At 46.3% G+C, this 19,257-nt stretch overlaps 2 protein-coding genes; one reads left to right on the top strand and one right to left on the bottom strand.

Moving 5' to 3' along the window:
• Positions 1-703: 703 nt before the first annotated feature.
• Positions 704-1,379, bottom strand: GSTUM_00008334001 (uncharacterized protein; the record flags this gene model as incomplete). XM_002839993.2 has 2 exons in its annotated part: positions 704-1,120; positions 1,188-1,379. The coding sequence occupies 2 exons, from the start codon at positions 1,377-1,379 to the stop codon at positions 1,112-1,114; spliced, it is 201 nt and encodes a 66-aa protein (XP_002840039.1). The 3' UTR covers positions 704-1,111.
• Positions 1,380-12,599: 11,220 nt separating this feature from the next.
• GSTUM_00008333001 (uncharacterized protein) lies at positions 12,600-17,112 on the top strand (the record flags this gene model as incomplete). The annotated part of the gene is made up of 18 exons (XM_002839992.1): positions 12,600-12,853; positions 12,922-13,039; positions 13,106-13,207; positions 13,264-13,516; positions 13,589-13,652; positions 13,709-13,906; positions 13,991-14,058; positions 14,140-14,240; positions 14,304-14,473; positions 14,569-14,709; positions 14,774-14,849; positions 14,907-15,052; positions 15,115-15,583; positions 15,656-15,841; positions 15,923-16,232; positions 16,290-16,387; positions 16,615-16,782; positions 16,837-17,112. 18 exons carry the CDS (start codon positions 12,600-12,602, stop codon positions 17,110-17,112), a joined length of 3,198 nt encoding a protein of 1,065 aa, XP_002840038.1.
• Between the last annotated feature and the right edge of the window lie 2,145 nt (positions 17,113-19,257).

Here is a 19,257-nt window from a genome sequence, read left to right as displayed (position 1 = left end):
GTGACTATCCACCACCAGCACCGCCATATCATCCTTGAACAGAGACCGCAAGGGGGTTGATAGATATTGCTCTGCCATTTATATCCCATAGAGTCGATAATATCCACAGGATAAGCAGCCTAGCGGGTCCTAAGCTCCTTGGCGTAAATAGTGTTATGCCATCAGGTGGATTCCCTTGTCCCGGGCCGGGCTGAGACCCTTCACATAGCATGGGTACACCCGCTCGACGAATATCTTGCGTGATGAAGAAGCTGGCTGGCTTTCGAGACCACGGGGCGACGTCGAAGGATCCGGCACCGCGGTAATTTTTGGCATACGTAATACATAGCGGTTCAAAGTGACGGTGAGAGCATTCTCTCAGCTCCCGTAAATTATGTTAATTGGCGTGACGCAGAACGGGACATTCAGTATCACATTCGTCCACCCCGGTCCCTTGGCACAAAATGACGCATTTCATCTCCTGTTTGTTTATTCGTTTCTTAAGTCGGAGGGCCAGCTGTAGTTTGGGTGAAGGTATCACTTTACAAACGGCGAATGAGAGAGTTATTAGTGGGGTGGAAGAGCTCGTGCAAGGAAAAAACGCTCAAGTGTGATAGGGACAATGCGTTTGTCGGTGTAACAGTAGTTTTGTGCTCACCGACCAAGCCAAGAAATTCCCGCAATTGAAATCATTACCATGGGACGAGAGAGATGGGATGGAAAGACTTTGAAATTTTTTCCCTATTTCAAAGCAAAGGTAAACCTATACATGAAAAGCGCATTAACAGAACTGGGAAGGCAAATGAAGCAAAACAAAAAAATTGACAACCGAGTAATCCGAGCACTACCGGTCAACGCATTTTCCATCCCTTCCTTCCCATCGCTTCCATCTAGAAGATATCAAGTTGACAGAGAATACCCTCCATTTTGACACTTTTGCATATCTCTCTCTCTCTTTGTTTTTGTTTTTATTTTCTCATACCGTTTTTTTTTTTTTTTTTTGTTGAAAACCTGAAATACCATGCCCCCCCCACATCAATAGAAAGAAAAACACCTCCACTGCTTATGATCTGCCTAAAAAGTAAACGTTTTTTTCATTCTACTGTTTTATGGCACCGGATAGGCGAGCTGGTTAATACATCTGTGATAGTTTATCGGTTAGTCACTGGATACGGTTGGAAGGAGAAAGGAATGGGAAGGCAATGTACCTGTGAGAATCCCTCAACGACGAAACCAGTGATAGGCGTATACGCCTTAGTCACATCGTCGTAGATATAGAGCGGGCGCTCGTGATGGATATTCGGAAGGTGGACCTTCGGCATGGTGGTGCGAACGTAGTGATAGTGAAGGAAGGGGTATTGAGCGGTCGGGGCGCGTTGGTAGACGTAGTATTTGGACATCTTGGGAGATGACGGGTCCGATTTTGAATAGGTTGAGTCGTTCGAATGGTTTTGCGAAATGGTGTTTGCGGAGAAGGAGAGGGTGGTGGATTGAGGTGGTGAGAGAAGGAAGGAAGGAGAGGGTGGGAGAAGATTATAAGAAAGAAGCTCGTAGGCGAAGGACGCGGTCTGCGTGTGTTGTGCTTACGTGACTCAGGAGTCCCCAATACCGGAAACTGAGGTGTTCGGGCTGGGTGCCAAACCTTCCATAGTCTCTGGGGCTTTTATGATTTCGGAGGAATTACCCGGGTTGGCTTTTTCCGTTGAACCCTCAAATATCACTCGATATGTAGACGGTTTCCGGTTTTGTGGTATGATATAGTAAATCATTGGTTTATTAGAAATAGCATCATAGCGGGCGGGGTGATACATATTCAGAGGTTCCCCTTGCAGCCCAAAGATTCCCCTGATTCCCTATATCACGATGATTCCTAAGGAGAGTTTAGAAACACCTGAATACGACCGGCCCAGCATTTTCCAGTGCGGGGGCGAAACCTCGTCTCCAAACTAGCGCAAGGGTAGATGGTGAATTTATGGTACAGAGCAGGAATGCTCATCCTTATTTGTCGAGGTAATTTTGGAACACTAGAGAAACACATTCCAACCTGGTGCCATGAATGAGTGATGAGAAAGGTGAAAAGGAAAAATAAAATTGGAAACTGTTAGATATGATCACGATGTGATTGGTTCTTCAGTTCTAGCTTTGTCGATTTCAATAGCCCTCTGATTTAGACGAGGTTATGGTACTGTACACAACTTCCAAGTGCTGTGTCATGTATAACACGCAATACCATTCATTCCTTTACCAAACACCATGTGTTATGCGACAACGCTAATGTCCCCCTTGTGAGAGCAGCTATCTTACCGAACCAGCAGATCATCTATCCTCAACTCCCCTGCTATAGTAGAATCTTGAAATAGGAATCTTGGAAAACACCCTTACTCTGCACAAAAGTTTAGGCTTCAATCTCACTACTGCAAATGAGATTTTTTCAAGTCGCCAACTTGGACCTACTAGAAGTGCTCCAAGAAAAAAAACATAAATATAACTTGTCAAACTCGTGGCGTGGGGTATGTCGGTTCGAATGTGTCGGGATCGCCCATACGCAGAGCAAATATGCTGTAGCAACAGCTCAGATATCTCAACTGCCGTAAAAACTCGAATAATTGAACCATGTACAGTACTATGATATGTCGTTGGAGTTGCCTCTCTCAGTAAGGCCAAGAAAACCCTTTTTCCTTTCTCTCTCTGAAGGGGTAAAGGACAGTGTTTTTGCAGTATTTTTTGCCCCCTTTCCAGAGAAGGGAATTTCGGACGACATAGTTTGTCTACCCAAGTCCACTTCCAGAGTGGTAGCATACACCAGTAGACTACTTGTTACTAGATTAGACTGTGGACAATTTCCCCCGGCAGCCGGGGCGGGTCTTCGGAAGACAAAAGTTCTGCTAAGCGATGGGCAAAAGACGTGGTGGGTCTCCAACCTTGCTCTCAACGCCAGTGTAAAACAATACCACTATTTGGTAAGCAAAGGTAGAAGCAAAGGCCTGTTATGACCCTCTTATTTAGGATCTGTTCTGAAGGGCATGCGAGATTGAGTAGCGGTGCAGTAATTCGCATCTGGAAAGGTTAGTGTTGTTGTTTTTTTCCCCCATAGGGATAGTCCATGTGACGACTGCCATAATAAAAACTCCACAATAATTGATGCCTCTCTACGGGGTAGTGTTGTAGCCTTTGAATAGGTTAACACCAAGTTGGACTTACGAGCACGCCAACTTCTTTTGGACCCATTTTGGGTCAATTCAAATGGGACACCAAATTTATTCCGTGGCATGACACAATTAGAAACAAACGAAATAAGGATGAAAGAGTCATCAACTAAGTATTTAATCATCTCTGCCGGCCCATTTTTCTTAGCGCTGAATGGAAGGCTGCACAAGTACTCGTACAATCGGAGCAGCAGGAAATCGCCATTGTATTCCAACTCCATAGGTTTCTATATCAATTGATCTCGCCTTCTTGCTATTGTGTTCCCCCATTGAGAAAATAGAATTAGGCAACTGTCGCTGGATAAATTGAATATATAAGTTTCTTCTGCCCTCTTCCCCTTCTGCCCTCAATTCCATCTTCACCGTCGACCTCATATTCCGTCCTCCGAACCAAAAAATCAAAATGCCCGAACAACCGACAACCAGACCGAGCGCCAAGGCCCGCCTCCCTCCGCGACCCCCCATTTGTCATTCCGAACCCCAACCCAAACCAAATATCCTCCCTTTTCTCGTTCTCCAACAAAGATCCCTCTTCAAAACCCTCTCTGATGGCTTCGAAAAACTCCAAATCCTCGTTGGCGACCGAAACTGCCCCGAGCAAGAACGTGTTGAGAAGGCTTCTGTTGCCTTGGGAGAGTTAAGCGATAGAGTTCGTGCGATCCGTTGTAGGATGGATGCGTTTATTGGGATAGCGAGTGATGCTGGGTGTATAGATCTGGCGGGAACAAGAGAACCTGGAGGACGCGAGATGCCCTCGCCAAATCTGACTTCTACGGGATCGGGGGAAACCAAGAAGAATGCTGTAAGAAACTTTTCGAGACCATTTCCCCATGTCAAGGACGTTGACCCGCAGGACCAGGATTGCGATTCTGGATGGCCTCGTGCAGCTACAATTGGGGCATCTCGTGGGGGCATGAATCCTACAGTAGAGTGTAGTGTCCACTACCCTACTCTCCCCTCACTAGAGAATCACACCGAACCACCGGGAACAGCCCAAGAGAGAAGGCTGCAAGTGTGCGGGCACCCTGAACATGACCTAACTTCTACCATGCCAACCCGCCAGGCACCTTCTCCTCCGAATGCCCCATCGGCGCAGGGTGATATAAGGCCCCTTAGAGCACCGCCGAGAGTTTCAGTTCTCATAAATTCCCCCCTAGAAGGCACCGATATAAGGCGGCAAGTTAAACGTGCTTCTAGAGTCCGAGACCCGTACTTCAACGAGGTTCGCAGAATTAGCGTACTTAAGACGGGGGTGATTAGGACAACTTATTATCAGGCTGATCCGACCTACGTGGAAAATCTAGTGGTTGAAGACGAAAACTCTCTCTCTTTGAAAAATATCAATACTCCGTACTTGAACTGCATGGGAAGGATAATCGGAAATGGAAGGGGGTTCCTCAGCTGGGTAAATGTGGGGAAGGTAATAAGAGAGTGATAAGGCAAAGGGTTTATTCGATCCGGTTTATTCTTATCCCTTAGGTAGGGGGGTTCGGTATCAGGACCCAGGTTAGGCATCGGGTAAGATTATTTTTTTTGTCCGATAGTATGATACATACCATGTTGCATCTTGAAATGTGAGATAGAACTTGAAACCGGCTTCATAAAGCTCGTTCTAGCCAGCTGCTTCCGTCTTGAAATCCCGAAACACATCTTGCTTTCTCTCTTTCATAAGTTTCAACGCGAGGTGAGCCCAGCACTTTCTGCACGTATACAATCCTAATTTCCTTTATATCGCCCACCACTCCAACAGATCCATCCACCACCACCACCATTGTTAGCACAATGTCATCAAGCAACCTTACCCCTTTGAATTTTCCTTCCGAGTATCCAACTTCGCCACCACTATCTCCCCGACCAACTCGGCCAACATCCATCCTACGCTCCCCCGATAAACCAAGATCATCCCAAAAAAAGTTCGTCCGCTTCTCCATCAAAAATTCTGCAGGGGGTGTGGTTGACGGAAAGCGATCCGGCCAAAACCTGATCACGGAGAACGAATGCCAACACCGGACCTCCGAGAGAAATTTAATGGATTGCTTCCCCGTTGGAGTCTTGCTAGCCTTGGTTGGGATCATAGTGGTCGGGGGTAATGTGTATTTATACTGGTCCCATGTGTGGTGATGGGGGGCCAAGATTAGAGATGGAGCTTCATGTCCGAGCATGTTTGAGAAGGTGCATGAGTTCCGAGAGGCCTTATGCAGAGCTAAGATTTCGGTAGTCTGTTGTAGGTGAGAATAAACACGTTTTATCTTTCTGTCTCTTTTCCCGGGACCACGCAGCGGTATTGTAATCCACATCTTGTGAGAAAAAAAGAATTCTTTGATATAACTTGCCTAATGTTGGGGCAATTTTAGCAAAAGAAGAAAGGAGAACGAATCCACGTTTCTGTTAACAACTAAAAACCGAGTAGCGCGATCGTGTCAAATATGGGATTCCATCTAGTGTGCCCCGGAAACCTCCAGTTCAAAATTTCCCACAAATCAAGATCCAGTAACAAAGGGCACAAATCAGAGCCCATCCCAACCTTAACTTTTTAAAATCCGGGTCGGAATCCACTCCAATTTAACGTAAAGGTGAAAGCGAGTATCACCCACCGCTCGCTGCAATCCTTGCTGCCCCCCCTCCCCTGAATACCCCCCCAGTGGGCGGCATGCTGGCCTGCCCTATACCAATAAAATTCTCGTATCGGGAGTAAAGCTGGAGGACCCAGCTCCCAGGCCAGGAACCTGTTTCGGAGCAGAAATTTAATGTCTGAGACGTCGATTTCACAGACCCCTACAGGAGGGAGCACCTCCAAAGGAGAGACGGTGGTTTGGCTAATAGCATGAAAAGTGGATACGGTAGTTCTGGAGGAAAACATGAGTAGTCATAGAAAATTGGAAAGCGTGCAGGTACCAAAGTATACTCTTGTGCAGGGAACACGGTCACTCTTTGCACCAGCCTACGGGCACTCGATGCGGGGCATCGGTTAGTAGCAGCCCACAACCTAAGAAAACCTATCGCTACCAGTCCTCTGCACGGGCCCTTCTACAATGTCACAACAATGCTCATGGAAAATGATGGAAGTGGGTGGAAGATCGAGTGAGATTTCGTGATAACTTTTCAAGTCATGGAATGAGGGCGGGTTCGGGGATTATGGGAAGTATTGGGATCTATTGTAAGAAATAATATAAAATTTATCCTCTAAAACAAACAGGGACACTTTGTGGGGTATATTAGGTAACCTCTAGAATGTCGATACACTCACTTCCATATCGGCGTAGCAAAGAGAGCAGTAGAAGAAAAGAGTAAATATAGATATTCTCTAGCAGGAGAATAAGTACATATATTGATGTGCGATAGTCATGTGGAGGGAGGGAAAAGTATATGGAATTTATAACATGTCAAAATAATATTAAGATATATATTATTATTATATTGTATATTTGCACTATTTCTAATCAAGCAAGGTCAACTATTTTACAAACACACTTGTAACTTTTGTAAGGATGTTTTATAGCAATTGAAAAGTCTTCTGAGCCATACTAAACCCAGCTCAATAGGTATTCATGATTCTCTCCACCTTATGTGCATATCTTCAAATTTGTCACTAAGAAACTGATTCTAGTACCAGTGGAATAAGATTCCTCAAACCCTTAATACAATACATACAGTTGCTACATGTATAGAGACAGGGTTATGATATTTAAAAGAAATTATAAAGTATGGCTATTGTGATAACATATATGATATTTGAAAATACTTTACTCGTGGAAAACATATAGGGTTATATAGTTTTCCACCTAATTTAGTGATAGTCTTGGCAAGAAAAGTTGATTATTAATTCTCAGAATTTAATTTCTTGACAACAAAACTGTGGCTGTGTGTATCATAACACTTTTTTCAATCTACAACTAAAAATGCCTTATTTTAAATGAAAATACAGAACTATCAGGTGGTCAAATTAAATTAAAAAAACCTCTAGGTTATTCTCCTCATCTTAAACAACAATGTAGAGGTTTTTTTTATTCTGTTAGCTATCTCAAGAAGAGTGTGTAATCATTTAAATTTGAGGTGGACATTTTGGATGGCACGAGCCATGTTAGCTCGTTTTCTAGGATGTCCTGTGAAATCTTAGTGCTTCGCTCGGGTGAAGAAATAGAGAGACTAGCCGGGACGAACCACGTCACCCATCGTAAACTGTTGGCATTATTTTCGGAGGAAGGAATATCAGTTTTCGACATCATAGTGTCGAAAGGTCACCCACAAGTTGGGTTTGGTATTTCTAACTGGAGCTGAGTTTCCTACAAGGCTGTCCGACGGCCGTCCGACAGCCATCCCGGCCTTTCCCCTGTGTTTGATGGGTAAGGGAGGCCGGAATTAATGGATTACTTCCTCCTTAGGCACTTGCGATAATAGCAGGTCAAGTAATGTTGGTAACTTTTTTAGGCGGGTAAATCGGGAATTACCAGTATCTAGCAAGGAATTTATGGCATGAAGGGGTAGGCGTGATAGGCGGGGGGACTATTCCGCGAAGGGAGGTGGAGGACAGGGTGTTCAGGGGAACGATGGGGGAAGTTTTTTTATGAGAAGCAGGACTGGAGATATAATCTCAGAGGTGTGATACCAACAAGACAATGTCATATATGTCTTCTAGGGCGGTTTGCCCTCCCGCAAGTCTTGGTTAAAATTTGTATCGGGAGGAGGACGGTAGTTCGCCGGTCGTTGTCGCAGGTACGTTTCCGAGTTTTCAGGGAAGTGGAGATATTATATAAACTCTAAAGGTAAAGTATTACCCGTACCTCTCCGCCAAGCCTCGAATACTCTATTTTTAGTAGAGAGAGCGCTCTAGTCCCTTTCTGCCAAAGGACTATAGTGTATTGGTATTGCGCAACCATCATCGGAGACCTTTTAGATGGAGTAAGTATGTGGCAATAATGTCCAACGCCGTATGGTTCAATCCAGGATGCCCCATGGAAAGTCCCTTTCTAAGTTATCTAACACAGCTATTACTGCACTGCACGTGTGCACTCGGATGGCTTCTAAACCTAACCAGCTATTAGTCTACCCAGGTCAAGGAAGAAATATCTAGACAAATTTCATGGGTGGTTGGGGTTGGGCCCTTACTGGTAAGAGATAAATCTTACGGTCGGAGGATTGATGGTCCGGGGTGATATGAATAGGAATGCTCCCTAAATACATAGTCACCGCATTCAAGATATATTAGCAACATTTTAGGTTAGAGATAGGATTCATGAAGAGCCCGCTGTTCCACCAAGTATCCACGGTGTTCAGTAGAATCCGATCTAATGAGAGCACTGGCTCTTCGAGGGGTTGAACACACGGCTGTCCGTCTCCTGGCCCTTATGACCCGCCAGCTGTATGCATCTACCCGAATTAACTAGATAGTTAGACCCCCTGCTAGTTGCCTTCCGTATGCACTATACTTCTTCCGTAGGAAAAAAAAAGCTTAACTGTACTCACTACCATAAGTGGGGAAGCACGAGTATTTTGTTGTTGTTTTACATGGCCTTGATCATCTAACCCCCCAAAATGCCTGGCAAGAGTGCCTGCAGGTTCAGTGTCCCTTATTGCTAAACTTCACTCTGTCCGCCGTTCCACCCTCGGCATGCTGGATAGACTGTATCAAGAGTTGAACTCGTCACCAGTCTGCGCATCGTTGATGCTAATATTCCGCAGCGAGTCTCCCTAAACGCACTCCCGTGACTCGCCCAAACTGTCGCAAACATTTGCTACAGTAGCCAGCCGTCCACCCGTGAATACCATCCGGCATTCCACTCTAATATCATACTATTTTAGGGTCGAAGAGTGTCAACAGTGCATTGCCCTGCGGAGTGTGTGTTTGGAGTGGGAAAGGCGTTGGGGTGTTAGAACGACAGGAGAGGGAGTTCGCGCGATAGAGGAGCGAAGCTGGACTGCGCGAATACTCCTTGACTACCACTGGGATGCATCTATAAATAATGCGGAGGGTTAAGTGAATTGCCTCCTGGGGCACATGATACTGTAGGTTTGATTAAGACCTCCAAGTGGGATGCACGGATGCTGGCGAGCCCAACCAAACGATTTATAATGGCAAGTAGCTAAATTCAAAGGTGTCGAGGCCAGGAATAGCCAGGGTTTATGCGAGCCACAGAGGAATATCTAGTGTCAGGCTAGAGTATCGGTTGATTCATTGATCGAATATCCGAGGCGTGGTTCCCTACGGGCCCCCATCAAAGCCTCCGAGAGTTCAGGGGATGACCCGAGATGTGGAATATCATGCTAAATATGGAGGTTGTGGAATTCGGATAATTCATTTATTTCAACCCGGCATACTTGTACTGTACTCGTACAATAGTGAGTACTTGATGTTGCGAGAGACTCGGAACGAGCACCATTAAACTTCTGGTGATGGGGATACGAGAATTGTCTCGGGAGTCGGAAAACGCCCACTTCCACATCCAATTCTAGCATCATTCAGAGGAAAGGGATCTACTAGTAGGAGCACTTGTGTCAATGTGGCAGCACAACGGCGATGCTGAAATGCGGTCACACTACAGCAATTGCTTGCTTTGCTTATGCGCGGCTATGCATGTACTTGGAGATTCAAAAAGTCTTCGGACGCTTTGCATCTATTAGTACTCGTATTGGCGCAAAAGCGTACTGAGACTTTTAAATTGCCAAGTATTTCATTCGGGGGTGGGATGATATCTCTTCTTTCATGCAGGATTAGAACATTTCTCGATATATACCGGAGATTTCCTACCGCACCCACAGGTTCTTTTGCGGAAACTTGGGGGTAAGTCACCGGTATTGCACCCTTTCAGAACTGCAAGTCTATCAATACCGTGAATTGGGCAGCAAACTTTGTCGGGGGGGGGGTCCCGACTGTCTTCTCGCCGTATGTCGTGCGTTCCGGCTCGCTTCCCCCCATCCCCCGAGTTGGTAATTTGAGGCAAGCTAAGTCCCGTCTTTTGGCATTCTCTCTATGGCAAAGGTTGCACAATCGGCACCATGAGATTAGTACCGGTGTTGTTTATCTCTCCCGCGGTGAGAAGTTGGGTGGAGTTTCGAACTTGCAATTTGCCGAAAGTTTCTCATGATCCCGGTCGACAATTGGAGTCGATGGGTGGAAATTATCCTGGAGGTATGATAATCGTGCTACTATTAATATAATAATATTATTATAATAATATTATTATGATGCATGTAATTTAATTCTACCCGTCAGGGGTCAGGGTAAATAAATACGGGTAGATCCCGGCTTGGCGTGCACACCCTAAATGTACTTCTTGTGTGTATCATAATATTATTATGACACTTGTATCAGTGCCGTGCAAGTATCATACTCAAGTACTTTGCCACTTGCGCCGGTCCACTGATACCTTGAGAGGGCAGAGAGTTGGAAACAATTTGCTCTTTTCGCAGCTAGCATGAGGTCTTCAACCTTATAACACTTCGCTTGTAGTAATGCGGCTATTTGGTAGGGATTTTTGCTTTGTATTCCGACCAAGCTAGAGACACATGTCGATTCCGCCTTTGCTCTGTTTCCTCCCTTCTTCCATTATGCCCTGCTTGCTAGGGATGCTTCAATGTCACCGAGCAGTAGTGGGTAGGACAGTAGGAACAAAGGGACCCCGCCGCACGGGCTACGGGTTATCCGATGGCGGCACCGCACTTTCCGGTGTGTGGTAGCAGGGTACAGTACATAATTCCAGCCAAAAAAAAACTCGGGATTGTCCATAAACCCAAAGAAGCCACTAGCAACCACTGCGCTCTACTATTTTGAACCCCAACGACATCAAGCCAAATGAAGATATCGGAATCTGAAGTGAATTTCGGGATTGAGTAACTTAATTAGCAAATTGCAAAATAGTACTCGAACACTCGAGTAGTGTTTTGGGCGTTGCTAAAGGGTTGGTCACTTTAGGGACAATCAACACTTTTTTTTTTTTTTTTTTTTGGCTAGGAGGTACTTGATAATTGAAACATTGATGGCGGCTGGCGGGTAGCTTATCATCTCAGATCCGGGAATATTGCTCGTGCAAAAAGTGGGGTATAGTAGGTGGTTGTGCGACGTATGATAACGGTATGATCAGGCAGCGAGGGGAAACAATACTAGATTCTACTATCACAGATCCCGACATTTCGGGCATCGCAACGGAACCAGCCTCAACTCCTAGCCACACCACCCCTCAAGCTAACCTGACTGGAATAAGGGCTTGGCAGGAAATGGATTAACGATGTCATTGGGGATGGGTATATATCAAAAATTATGTTGAACAAAACACTAGCTCCTACTCCGAGCATCTCGTTCTTTTGGGGGAAGATCAAGAGAAGGGCGTCTGCAACAATAGTGGGGCGAATGCCCTATGATCGGTTAAACAGATAAACATCGAGAGACAGGATGCTGTACGAGGTCTCATCCTGCAAACCTAGCGTGCAGAGCATTCTTATGTGGAGGCGCATCCATGTCAGAACTATTTCCGTGTGCCACAAGTATTTCCCGTTATTCCCCACCATTTGAAAATCTCTCATGTAGTGGCTGCAGGCAACTTTTCGAGCAACAGACTGGAGTGAAGCGATGTGCATCGCAGCTAGACCACCTACGAGAGTAGTCCACTGAGCAACCATAGATTCACCCAATTTACACAATTCCCGCCCCAGTATTCGGATCTGGGCGGCAGTTTACAGCATTGTATCCCCTGGTGTGAATGGTGAATGTGATTACCTCTGAATCGGGGATTTTTGAGGGCATTTGCTGCGCTTTTGCACCATCCGCCAAACCGTCCAGGGGGGCGAACAAAAGGAGCCCGGCGCATATCCGTCGCACAAAGCTATGAGACTTCACGCAGGGATACATGTCTGGATAACACTATCCATGTCGCAGCACTATACTCGAGCACTCGAGTACAGTCGAACCCTCGCTCTTTTGTGACGGGGTGGATGCGGAATCCTAGGAACGGAACCATATGTCGCCCGCAGATCGTCGAGGAATATGGATTGCTATCAAGTTTGAAGGCTGTATTAGTTCGGCAGTGTGGAACGAACTTGACGGTGACGAGCCTTAATCTATTGTCATCGAATCCAATTTGGGACCAACTTGAGATCTCAAACCAACCCCCGGATGCGATCCCCGGTCCAATTGCTCTCGAGGCATGGTTTTGTATCTAGGTAGATTTCGTATTTCAACTCTATATTTCCCATGGTGGTTACGAACGAACTAGTCTGTTTACTACTATCATATTTCGTAAGTTTTCCTGCCCGAAGTCTCTCAGCGTTTTTGCTATTTAAGCCCCTGTTCTCCCCCGTCTGTTGATTAATCCACCAGGCTTCTCTTTCTCCCTTATCCCCCCCTTCAATTCTCTCCACCTTCTCACATCATCCTTTTTACCCCTTTGACGTTACCTTTACCCCGAATAGTGGTCGGTCGTCATGGATGATCCTATCAACTTCATTACCGCAGAGGAATACTATCGGCGGGCCAAAGGTTGGACCGGGCCTACTCGGATAGATTCGCTTTCTCAAGAAACCCCAGCCACCGCTGCCCAGCCAGAGTACTGGCACGGGGTGACTCTCACTTTTAACGATAAAACACTTTGTGTTGTTCAATTTGTTCGCCCTACCCTTTTTAGGGTTCGGTATGATCCGGCTGTCGGAAACCGGGAAGAATATGATGACGCAAATAGGTAAGCGAGTCTGCCAATCGGTTAGGTGTCGGTGCCGACTAATCATGTCCTTTACGCCGTGGCAATAGCCGCACCATAATTGAGGACTACATGTCCCAGCTTGTTCATGATCTGGATGCCTTCGCGGGCATCACTTGGGTCACCAAGCTTAAGGAGTCTGCAGATCGGAAGTATTGGATTTTTTCGGTGAGATTCAATTCTTGTGCTTGCCTGTACAGTACTGTACATTAGCCTAACCCACGTCTGCACTAGTCAACTGTCACGGAGGCTCTGGAAAGAGAGGGGAAAGAGCAATATTATAAAACTGGGGATGGGATGAAGCTTTTCCTTCACAAAGACCCCTTTCGCATCCAGGTGATCGCATAATTACCCCTTTGGGCCCGGTTGCGTACTCACGAGTGATGTGGTAGGCGGTCCGAGTGTTGACGCCGTTGCCCGACCTTTACCCAATTCCGGAAGCACCTTCAACAGCCTCGCGTGCGACCGAGAAGATCGTTTGGCAAACCTCCCCAGAGACCTTCCGCTGGAGCATTCACCCGGTGGTCTCTGTTGTCAAGCAGGTTGTTTTGGATGTTATCAAAGCTGGGCATGGGGAGTTTATTGGCTTTGGGGAGCAAGGAGGAACTAGTTTCATGAAAACTCCAACCTTTATGAATTATTTTAGTCAGTGACTCTTAAGATAAAGCTCGATTAGGGTAGTATATTTTCGCATTGCTAACCGGCGAATTTCGGCAGATTTTGATAACATGCAATACCAGCAGGTATATAGCAAGGGCCCTCTCGATGCCCGTGAGCCTTTGTAAGTATTCCGCTTGCGGATCGGGGTGGCACTTATAAGCTCACATCCCGGGCTAGATATCACTCCGATCCCTTCTATATGGACGTCAATTCAAACCCAGAGCACGCCAACGTTACAGCCAGCTTTTTGGACAATTATTCCCACATCGCTATCGATTTCGGCTTCACCAATTCGGGCTTCATCAAGCTTGGAACCAGGTTTAATGGGATGGATATCTACGTGGTCAGTGCGGACACTGTGCCGGAAATTACTCGGTTAGTCCGTCCTAAATTGCTCCCTCCATCAAGACTCTCTCTCCTCTTTTTCTGGTATTCGCTGACCCTTCTCCTTTCAACTAGGCTATATACTAGCATTATAGGGAGACCGAAACTAAAACCGAAGTATGTTTTGGGCCACCACCAAGCCTGTGAGTTCGCGGAGATAGTCTTTCTGCTACTTCTTTCCGATTTGGTTGTCGCTCCCGCTAACTCTTCGGGCTTTTTACCAGGTTATGGGTATCAGAAAGTGGAAGATCTGTACGCTGTCCTTGACCAATACCGCAGTGTCGGCATCCCTTTGGACGGACTACATATCGATGTTGACTTCCAGGTATGCATGCTCCCCAGAACTCTGCCGAGGACCATTTGAATTACTGATTCTTATTTCTAATAGGACGGGTTCAGAACCTTCACAACCAATCCGACGACTTTCCCCAACCCTAAAGGCATGTTCACGAGGCTACGGGAAAACGGCATAAAATGCTCTACCAACATTACCCCTGTCATTAGTATCCATGACCGGGCAGGCGGCTATTCGACTCTTAGAGAAGGGTTAGAAAAAGGGTAAGTATTGACGGCCAATCAAAACTTTTGCGATGAGTCTCTGCCCTCCAGGGCGCAAGGTATTCGAAGCTAATACCTCGCCCCTTCGGAGCTAGTTATTTTATCAAAGACAAGAGGTACATCGATGGGACTAGCGGAAGAGCAGAAGACGTCTTGTACGTTTGCTACGGTGGAGGATCTAGGTACACTGTGGACCCCAAGGACGTTAACATAAGACCGGACTTTGGGGATAATTAGTATGTTTACCCAATTTTTATGTACTTTCACTCCTTGCTTCGAGGTGCTAACCCTGCGGTGTAGTGATTTCGTGGCAAACTGGAACGTCAAGGATTATCCATACCACGGAGGTGTAAGCTATGGATATGGCAATGGCACAGTAAGTAACTCTGTCATGTAGTGTGGGGGGGTGAACAAGTTCTGATCATCTCTCTAGGCAGGATATTATCCAGATCTCAATAGAAAAGAGGTCCGGGAATGGTGGGGCAAGCAGTACCATTACCTCTATGACATGGGCCTTGAGTTCGTATGGCAAGACATGACTACGCCTGCTATCCATTCGTCCTATGGTGATATGAAGGGGTAAGCAAAGATAAAAACCTGTTAATGCCCTTCACTAATTACCAGATGTTTTCTTGGGATAGACTACCATCCCGCCTGCTCATGAGCTCGGATGCTGTCTCGTCAGCCGAACCAACCGAGAAGACTGCGACCGAAATTTGGGCTCTATACTCCTATAATCTCCACAAAGCAACTGCCCACGGTCTAGCCACTTTGGAGGAATCGCTTCCCTCCCGGAAGAACAAACGCAACTTCATTCTTGGTCGCGGAAGCTTTGCAGGAATGTACCGCTACGCGGGACTCTGGAGCGGAGATAACGCTAGTACATGGGAATTCTGGAAGATTACAGTTTCCCAGGTTCTTTCGGTTGGCCTAAATGGTGTCAGTGTCTCCGGAGCTGATATGGGGGGGTTTGAGCCATACACCAATCCCAGCACCGGGCAAGAGGAAAAGTATTGCAACCCAGAATTGCTGATTCGCTGGTATGCTGGATCCTTCTTGCTGCCCTGGTTCAGAAACCACTATGTCAAGAAGACCAGAAAGTGGTTTCAGGTATTGAAATCCTTACTTACGATTCAACATTCCCAGATTCCCGAGCCGCTAATTACAGATTATCACCAATAGGAACCGTACGCATACCCAAAACATCTAGCGCAACACCCGGAGTTGGAACCCGAACAAGGGTGGCTATATCGCGCGGTGCAGGGCATCTGCAAGTACTATGTCGAGCTCCGATACTCCCTCATCCAAGTTCTCTATGACGCCATGTTTGACAACCAACTTAACGGTCTCCCCATTGCAAGGTCCATGGTTTGTCCTCAAACGCTATTCTTCAATCCAGCGCGTCTCTTTTGCGGTGTAGAATTGCTGATCGCATTTCCGGATTCCTAGCTTTTGACAGATACCCAAGACACTTCATTCTTCAATGAGAGTCAGAGGTTTCTCGACGATCAGTATGTCGTTCGGAAGGACATTCTTGTTGCCCCTATCATCAAAGGTCGCCATGAGAACCCCGGTCAAAATAGAGATGTCTACCTTCCGTTAATGTACTTCTGGTATCCGTCCAATCTGAGGCCGTGGGACAATCAGGGTGTTGCTCTTGGTTCGAGAGTTGAAGGAGGTAGCGTAATCAACTATACTGCAAGAATCACCAATGAGTATAGCGATTATCCATTTGTTACACCGGTTTACCTCAGGGAGGGTATTAAATTTCGACTGATCCTCCTTTAGAACCCAGAGCTAATATTTGGGACACCAGGTGCTATTATTCCACAGGTAGGGGTCAGACAATGGATTGGAGATCTCCGCGACGGCCCCAACCGCATGAAGATAAATATCTATCCCGGGAGAGACAATGTAGGTGACTCCGTGGTAGTGACGGACTCGATCATGCTCGATCACTCTCTATATACACTCAATCATGCTAGAGCAGTGACCGTGCTCGAGTAGTGACCATACTCGATCACTGCTCTATCACCCGGTCAAGGTCTACCAATTTGATCGATCATTCGATCATGGTCGAGCTCACCACTACTCCGTTGTGTCTGACGATGATAGCCTGCTAAAGGTCTCTCGCGTCCTAGGAGTACATAACATATCTCGACGACGGTGTCAGTCGCAGTAGCGCCCCCGACGATCTCCTGCAGTATGAGATAATAGCTGCGGTGACCGCAGCTAGGAAAGGCGTGGATATCGAGGTTCTCGATCCGGAGGCCAAGGGGGAGTACCGATCTGTGTCAATCTCCCAGGTCGTATTCCTCTCTTAACGTTGGAGGGATTCAAACTGACACTCCCTCATTTAACAGACTACAACGCAACCGATTTCAACCAGTTCCACTCGGACAGTCACAATTGCTCCGGTACACAGCAACTACAATCCCGCTGCAGAGTTAGGTGAGATATATACTGTCATCCTTTGGTACGATCCTGAGGTGGACGTATCTCCGCTTCGAATATCCATTGACCCAGCTGCTGGGGTTCAATACGATATTTTCAAGAACACGACGTTGCGCACAGTGGTGATTGATGTTAAGGAAACTATTGGAAATTCCTCTAAGATTGTCATCTCTGTTTCCCCCTGATGCATTTGAAACTTCTGCAGCTCGTCGCTACTGGTTTTGGATCTGAAAGTAGTTTTTTATTATTTCTTTTCGCTAAAAGGGTGTAAAGAAGTAGTTTTGAATAAGAGTATTATTCCATCACAAAAACGGTATAAAGTATTGAATTTATTGTCATCTCACTATTCCAGACTTTAGCTTTGCCAAGAGTCTAACATATGGATGCTACGTCTAATACCGCAACCCAGAAAAATTTGTACTGCTTACTCATGCAAAGACCATATCGATTGGGATAACAGTTGGACCGTCCAACCTCTCGAGGAGTGATTTGTCATCAAGCGAGTGAGACAAACCAGTACCACTAAACCGACTTAACTCATAGCAGTGTTCTCGGCATGTGGTCGCTCACGTGGTTTTTTAATCTGGCAGGATACAGACTAGCGACTCCGAGCTAGCTCATCGGTGGCCATTTCCCCGCCCCCTAGACCGTCTTATTGAGAGGTTTGTTTTTACATGAGCCTCTAGTATCGAGCTTTGGTCTCCGGATTTTGAATAACAAGCGCCAAATAATGCTTTTTTTTTTTTCAAAACATTAATTGAGACCGGGCAAGTCTGTCGGACGGGCGTCAATTCATCCTCCCCCGATAGAGGGGCTGAGTTAGCTGTTTCGTTGGGCCCCCCCTGGGTGACAAATATCCGGCAGCGAGGCGGTCGAGCGCCCTTCCTCTACCCAACTTGGGAAAATGAAAGATAAAATCGGGCTGCGGTTTATCTTGTGGTTGTTTTTCGGGGTTGGGGGGGAAGAAGAATCCACTAGGTCTAACTCTACACATCTTTCAACCCGTTGCTCCTTTTGAGTCCAACATACCGCTTCTTTTTTCAAGTTGTATCATTGGGACCATCGTGATCACCGACAGTTTCTCGCGATCATTAGATATCACTCGGAGGGTGCCTATCACTAATATCTCGGTTCCAATCCTGGGATTGTGATTCAATAAAATTTATTATCCTTGTTTATAGCGAGATACCATCACAATGAATGATTATATTAGCAAAAACCTGCAAATAACCGGAAAGAAGTACCATACGTGATAAAATTTTCATCCTCTCTTTCTTATCAGAACAGGATGCTAACTTTAGGGTTTGAAATAAAGCAGATTCTGTTCTTGTTGCGACCCCGAAACAGACACCTTCTATTCTCCTTCTATATCTTTGAGTACTGTACCTCAAGACCTTTTTACTTTCCTTTCTTCCGCACAAACAACAATTTATTCTGTTGGGAAGAGATCAACATCAAATATTTATTTATATTATAACCTTCGCTCCTCAGCGGGGATGAGCCACAGCCTACGAAACACAACCTCCCCGGCACCGTCCAACAACTTTACGGACCGGACCCTGTCAGGGATTTCGGGCCCCTTAGCGCCCCCAGACTCGATCACACCCTCCACCCGCACATCCGTGAAGGTAGAATCAAAATCAATCTTGAGAGTCAAATCCTCCCCAGAATCCACAGAAATCCGCCCCTCCTCTGCTAAATTCCAGGGGGGTCGGTGTCCTTTGGCACCTAACACTAACAAATCCATTCCCCTCCCGAGATCAGGTAGTCTAGCGTCCGGACCACATCAAACGCCAATGAATCTCGACGACGGAGAAGAGAGATATGAGGAGATGGTGATTAATATTTGCTTCCTTTCTCCCCTCCCTCTCTTAATTCCGAGAACCTCATTCTGATAGAAACTTAAGGACTGGGATCCTGAGCCGAGTTTCGATTATTCCAGATTCGATGAGCAGGTAGATTTTCTGACACCCTGGGTAATGTTACGAGGGCTGATTATTATCACTATAGTGGGACGATGCGGGGTATGAGATTCCAGATCCACTAGCGGCCAAGGATGAAATGGTATGTTGACACCGCCCGATATGCTATGGGAGTATTGATGATTTATTTAGGAGGACTGGGTACTTACCTCTGAGTATACGCGAAATGAGCTGGAAGAAAGGGAGTTCCAATGCCCCATTCCACACTTAGCGCATGGAGCGCCAAATGAGGTATCATCTACATAATTTCATTAAGTGGAGGCAGCTACCACTTGCTCATTTTAGAAAATGAGGTGTCCCTGACCTCCGGCCCAACCAACTTCTAACTTCTCGTAGCAGGATACAGAT

This window comes from Tuber melanosporum (assembly GCF_000151645.1).
Source record: "Tuber melanosporum whole genome shotgun sequence assembly, scaffold_45, strain Mel28".
NCBI lineage: Eukaryota > Fungi > Ascomycota > Pezizomycetes > Pezizales > Tuberaceae > Tuber > Tuber melanosporum.
The sequence above is the reverse complement of the archived record's forward strand: the minus strand, read 5'-3'. Positions and strand labels throughout refer to the sequence as shown.